Source organism: Hyla sarda, chromosome 10 (genome assembly GCF_029499605.1).
Source record: "Hyla sarda isolate aHylSar1 chromosome 10, aHylSar1.hap1, whole genome shotgun sequence".
Lineage (NCBI taxonomy): Eukaryota > Metazoa > Chordata > Amphibia > Anura > Hylidae > Hyla > Hyla sarda.
In genome coordinates, this window is record NC_079198.1 from 130,365,171 (window position 1) to 130,371,707 (window position 6,537).

General features: G+C 38.9%; 1 protein-coding gene across 1 annotated transcript; it reads right to left on the minus strand.

The window, feature by feature from the left end:
• Positions 1 to 4,228: 4,228 nt before the first annotated feature.
• LOC130293261 (nicotinamide N-methyltransferase-like) lies at positions 4,229 to 6,213 on the minus strand. Its single transcript, XM_056541762.1, has 3 exons — positions 6,191 to 6,213; positions 4,961 to 5,281; positions 4,229 to 4,652 (listed from the first exon to the last, which is right to left on the minus strand). Exons 1-3 carry the CDS (start codon positions 6,211 to 6,213, stop codon positions 4,229 to 4,231), a joined length of 768 nt encoding a protein of 255 aa, XP_056397737.1.
• Between the last annotated feature and the right edge of the window lie 324 nt (positions 6,214 to 6,537).

The window sequence follows — 6,537 nt, forward strand, 5'->3', positions numbered from 1 at the left end:
GCTTGCCTATGGTCCTGTTGCCCATCCCAGCCTTGTGCAGGTCTACAATTTTTTGCCTGATGTCCTTACACAGCTCTCTGGTCTTGACCATTGTGGAGAGGTTGGAGTTTGTTTGATTGAGTTGTGGACAGGTGTGTTTTATATGGGTAACAAATTCAAAGAGGTGCAGTTAATACAGTTAATGGAATGTAGAACAGGGCTTCTTAAAGAAAAAATAGCAGGTCTGTGAGGACTGGAAGTCTTACTGGGTTGTAGATGATCAAATACTTATGTCATGCAACATACAATGTGATTTTCTGGATTTTTGTTTTAAATTCTATCTCTCACAGTTGAAGGTATGATGATAAAAATGACAGACCTCTACATGCTTTGTAAGTAGATTCCTCAGGTCTGGCACCTGACTCTAGTAATTTTTCCCCAACACAACACCGAAATCTAATGCTGCTGTAAACAACTGCCAATTGCAACAGGGTTTCCATGGCAAAATTAAAAAATATGTTATGCCTTTGCACCAAAAACGTTCTGCTTCTGCCTGGGAAACCCTGTGGCAGTAATCACAACACTGAATAGAGGGATAATTAGATTTTTAACTTTTTTTTTTTTTACAGTAAATAGACCAGGACTATTATACATCAGTGGCTGAAGATATATATATATATATATATATATATATATATATATATATATTACAAAATAAAGAGTACATTTTTATTAAAAGAAAGTTTTTTTTAAACCTGATAGACAGTGTGCTTAACTAAACTGGGGCTTTGCATTAGCCTGTAAAATGCCAAACGCTAACTCCACATTAATATACCCCTACCCACTATTACAAATGCTGCTGGGACACATTAGATACCAGCAGACTGACTCTGACTGTCAAAAATGATAGTCTATGTCTGTGGTGCTAGCATGCTTATACCCATGGGCCAATGGGTACCAGGGTAAAGATAAGGTGGTTAGCACTTGCCATTTTATGAGCTTATGCTAAACACCCAGCTTAGTAATGAATGCCATAAACTACAAATTATGATTTCAACAGAGCACTCACCACAACCACTTCTTCAGCATACAGGCTTTATTCATAACATCTGTTACAAGCGTCAAAAAGGTCAAGCCCATACAGTGGAGCAAAATGACCTAGAGGTGAGGGAGTGTTCACAGAGGAAATGATTGTTTCATGCCGGGTTGGCGCTTGCTCAGGTTCATGATCTGTAATGGATGCCATCTATCAGACAGCTTCCACTATTTAGCCAATAATGAGTACACATAAAAAGCATAAAAAGCATACATATTCTACTGTTTCAACAAAATATATACACATTGTATTATGCAAAATTTCCAAAAGACCAGACAAACCACACTAAAACACTAAAAAAGCCAAACTCCATCAGATGTAACATAGCCAGAAAACTCCTACAAACTGAATGTGCTCCTGTCCAAGTTGCTGGTGTCAAGGATGGCTTGAGGTAAGGCATTAAAATGTGAGTGACCACTGCTTCATATTGCTGAGGGCCGGCATAAGCAAATTCTCACCAGATAGAATGTTGTCATTAAAACTCTTTTCTCAGCAGGAAAGTTGGCCAAAGTTCATTTATGCGGCCCTCTCACTCTCATACTGGAAAATTGCAGATCCTTGTCCTTCTATACAATCTGTATCTTCCTCAAATGTTTTGTCTTCTAACGTCTCATCTTGGCGTCATTTCAAGGTTTCCATCTTAGTCACGAGCAGATAGCAAGATCAGGAACATCCCAACAGGAACATGGTGTATAGGTTAAGAGTAGGTAACAAATATGTTTTTTCAGGATTAGAAATGGCATATAAATATGTAAGTACTAATATACATTGATCGGCATTCAGAATCATTTTAATCAACTTGTCACTGTTACTGCAGTCCTTCCCTTTCAAAGTGGACACTCAGAGTATGAGGGTGCACTGATAGGCAGGGGCTGGAAAAGGTGGTAGCTCGCCTTGTGGCGCACCGCCAGCTCGATGCTCACCAGAACGGGTGATCAAAAAACGTAAAATAAATTCAAATTAAATAAAATAAAAATTACCTAAAAAAATCTGCCACATCCAGACACTCTGCGGCAATAATTCCAATAGTGATGCCTGTAATCTGCATGTCATATTGAATAACAGTATTTTTTCACTAACACAGCACACTTCCTATGGGTGTTAGAGCAAAGCAAAGTGTTCTACACCCCTATTGAGCTTCTCTGTAGGCCAGAAATAGCTGTTTTTAATAGTGATTTGCCGTGAATAAATTCGGACCGAACCAATTTTTTGGTGAAAATTTGGCAAACCGGCTGAATCAAATTTTTCAAAAATTCGCTCTTCTCTAGTGTTACCCAATCGATGACGGCAGATGGGTTGCTGGTGGAGACACGACCGCTAGCTGATACTGGGAGATCAGGCCTCTAGCTGCAATTCCTGCTGCCACGTGCCCCTAGTCTGCTGCAACCTCTGCCTGAATTTAGGCCTCTGCCACTCCTCTGTGCACGTCCTGACGCTTCTCTGCCTGACATACTTAGTGCATATATGAGGGGAGTGCAATACGCTCCACTACGCTCAAAACAGTATTTGTCTACAACACCAGCAGGTGTGTATTTTTGCCTGGCCTTTCACAATATCTAGGCCCTTAAGACTTTAACAGGAACAAATGGTACACCACTTAGATGTACGCATGTGGTATGCACTTATGAGGGGAGGACAATAATGTTTTTTGCATGACTGATTTTACTTTGTAATGACACCTTTATCGTTATTGTAAAATGTATGGCACAACCCAAAAGGATTATTTATGGTGAGAAAGTAAAAAAACAAAAAAAGAGGGTTTTGCATTTACGCAGTGGATTTTATGGTAAAACTGACATGTTATCTATCTATCTATCTATCTATATATGTATACATATATTTATATTTTTTTTTTAGTAAAGAAAAAGTGTATGATACAATAATACCTATATTACACACTTTTCTTTTATTGTACTGCTTAAACTGAAACATTTTTGACAAAAAAATTATTCTGACCCATTATATCTTTTTTTCCGTACCCTATGGCTGTATGAAGTCTCATTTTTTGTACCATGACCTGTAGTTTTTTTTCTATATATGTGGCTTTTAAAAAATGTTATTCCTTTTTTTCTGGGATGACCTAAAATCAGCAAATTTGGACTATTTTTTAAGATTATGCTGTTTACGGGATCATTACATTATATTTTAATCGATCCGACATTTCCACAAATGCAAATATGCAACTATACCAAATATGCTTTATTTAATTATTTTAATTTTTTTTTATAAAATGGGAAAAGATGCGGATTTAATTTTTATAGGGGGAGGGGCTTATGTACATAAGTCCCTCACAGGGACTATGTATTGCAATCTTTTAAATGCAAATACTGATCAATGCTATGAAGAGGCATAACACTGGTCAGTGTTATCTACGATCTTCTTCTCTGGTCTGTCAGAAAGCAGACCAGAGGAGAAAAGCACAGCAGATGCGAAGCAGTTGAGCGGAGCTCTTGTGGCCATCTTTACTTATCAAATAACTGAGACTGAACCGCTGGTGGTCTGATGTGTGTCTGTGCTCCCCCCTCCCCCCCCCAGCATACTTCAGATACCGTGATCAGTATTGATTAATGGCGAGCATCAGAAGATAGCTGCCAGGACCCACAGTCTATGAAGCAAGTGCAGCTCCTGTGCTCACTTCAAAGCTGGGATGGGACTCCAGACTTACATGTACATCCTGGTGCATCAAGTACAAGGCAGCCAGTGCCTACAGATACATCCTGTGTCCCTAACAGGTTAAGTGCTGATTTAAAGAAGCTATGGTCAAAAATATGATCTATGTTGTTGACATGTCTTACACCTATTTCAATATAATTATTGGGCATCAATCGAGGTTTGTGATACCTATAGATCAGAAGAGTGACACAGATCCCACCCTAGTAAAGGATACAAATAATTAAATAATATAAGCAAAAAACAACAACACTAACCATGAAAAATAACTTATTCCAAAACCCCAGGCTTCCATGATGTCCTCTATGATCAGGCCATGTCTTAGCACTATTATAAGACTACAATAAGGTCTCAAAATTATAGGGGCTCCAAGTCCCAACATATGCATACTATATAACCTAGAATATCCACTCAAGCATTTTAAACCATTATATATTAAAAGATTTTGTCACAGAGACTTAGGTTGTATTTTTCTACTCAGACCTACTTATCCTTGTGAGCTGCAATGAATATCATGGCCTTATAGTCCATAAGGTCACTTACATTTGTTCTCTTCTTAACCTTACAGTAATCTATAACAAATCCTTCTCCAACTAGAGCTTTCCTGACAAAACCCTCATCATATGTGAGAGCATGGAACTTGTCTTTACCGACTATATAATATGTCATATCTAAAGCCCCAGCTAATATAAGATGTCCTCCAGGTTTCAGCATCCTTGAGAACTTCCTGAGATATCTCCTGTAGTCATCTTGGTCTTTGCAGATTGCATCTAGGAGCGCAACACTGATGATACAATCTGCTGGTGGTAAGTCTATCGGGTCCGTCATATTTTCTTTCTCAAGGTCACATTTCATTACATGTGGAATTGTTGATCTCACTTTTCCTTCTTTGTCTTGAAACTGATCACTGAAAGAAATAGGAAAAATTAGAAAAAGAATTGTCTCACGGTCAATATGAATATACAGGTATGTAAGCTCTATAGTTAGGTTTGGATTATTGGCATCCAGCAGGGATGGAATAAACCTACTGGATATTAAGCTGTCTAACATGACTTGCTCCACATTATTTGAGTGGTTTAGAATCTATTTTGTCTCATCTGAAAAAGGGTCATGGCTTTGATGTTGAATAGACTAATACTGGTCTTTATTAGGAGCAACAAAACAATGATAGTAGACTTCACCTAATATAAAAAAATAAAAAAAAAAATACTTCACCTGCTTCCTTCTATGTCTGCATGAAGTTTTATGGCATGTCCCCAATCGAATGCTCCAGTTCGTGAGTCCAGCCATCTCTTCAGCTCCATGATACATCTGTCACTGACCTTCAGGACTATGATGTGTTGGAAAAACTCACAGGCTGAATAGAGATGATGGATAAATGATCCACCGCTGAGGTCAATGAGGACATCTCCATTAATGTGACCTGCAGAAAAATGTTTCCAAAGAAAAAAAAAAGACTTCCATTTATGAATGTACCTGAATTTACCATGTAACCTATTAGACCTGAGATTGGCCCTGTCTTGCCGAGATGTGTAACTGAAAGGGAGCAAAAACCAGTAACAATTTTGGTAAGAGAATAGCTCATGGTGCTCAAATATATATTTAGATACAAGATTCCTGAATGACCTAACTAACTTGGACTGAGGTCAAGAAGTATAAGAATGAAGCAAGAGGCTTACCCCTGCCAAACTTTTGTAAAGAAGGGTAGGAACCCCCATTTTGAAAGTCACCGAAGCTGTCCTCAATTCTGAAAGAAAGCCTGGGATTCCTCATGGTGTAATGGCCAATATGGACACTAACGTAATTGATGTTACAGCTTAAAGAAGGCAACACTGGAAAAAGTTAAGGAGGGCTATCTGAATGGCCTACACTAAAATGTATAGTAAAAGATATACCTGAACTAGGCATTTTGCCAGTGAGTGGCGGAATACTTAGTAACAGTAGGATTACCAGTTGTTGTGACTCACATATCGGTTTTCCAGGAAGAACCCCTACCTGTCATGCCCAGATATTTGACCTTCAGCACCGTTGGAACGTGACTTTTTCCCAAATTCCCCTGACCACCTAAAATGCCAAATAAGTGGCTGCTTGATGACAATACTCAGAAACTTAAATTGTGAAGTGACTACTAACTAGCTCATACCGAACAGGCTGTGTCACATATTGCTACTGAGGAAGGGGTCTTTTTTAATTTAATATGTTTTGTGTACCCCAAAAATTGTTTAGCATTACCAATGCACCTTATTTTTTGTTCCAAAGATCCACATCTGAACCAGTTTAGACCAAGATCTCCTGGGGTGAAATCTCCATCAGCAGCGGGGAACATCCCTTATCCTTCTGTAATGTTTTACGCCATCTATTGCTGAGAGCTGCCCGGAGCCTGCTAACTACGAGGGCAAATAATTTCTCTCAACTTACCAGCTTTACCTCCATCAAACAACTTACCAGCTATACCTCCTGACCACCATCTTTGTTCATCTCCTATTTCAGCACATGAGCACATTACCTTTATGATTTAACCTGGAGTGAGATTGTTCTAGCTGGATGTCCTGTCCACCACTGGACGGAGCAAATATCTAATATATCTATAGTTCCCTTCAGGCCTACACCGGATTCTAACATTTGAAATTTTATCTGTATATTCAACACTTGTCAGGAACTGTCCAGAGCAGCACAGGCTTGCTATGAGGATTTGCTCATACTCTGGACAGTTCCAGACATGGACAGAGGTGTCAGCAGAGAGCACTGTGGTCAGACAGATTGGAAATTCAAAAAGAAAAGAACTTACTCTG

Bases quoted from the DNA above. Each gene is read 5' to 3' on its own strand.
- LOC130293261 (XM_056541762.1), bottom strand. From the start codon at position 6,213: ATGGTGGTCAGGAGGTATAGCTG. The intron at 5,282-6,190 runs GTAAGTTGTTTG...GCTCCCTTTCAG, and splicing joins GTGGTCAGGAGGTATAGCTG to TTACACATCTCGGCAAGACA. The intron at 4,653-4,960 runs GTGAAGTATTTT...TATTTCTTTCAG, and splicing joins GCAGACATAGAAGGAAGCAG to TGATCAGTTTCAAGACAAAG.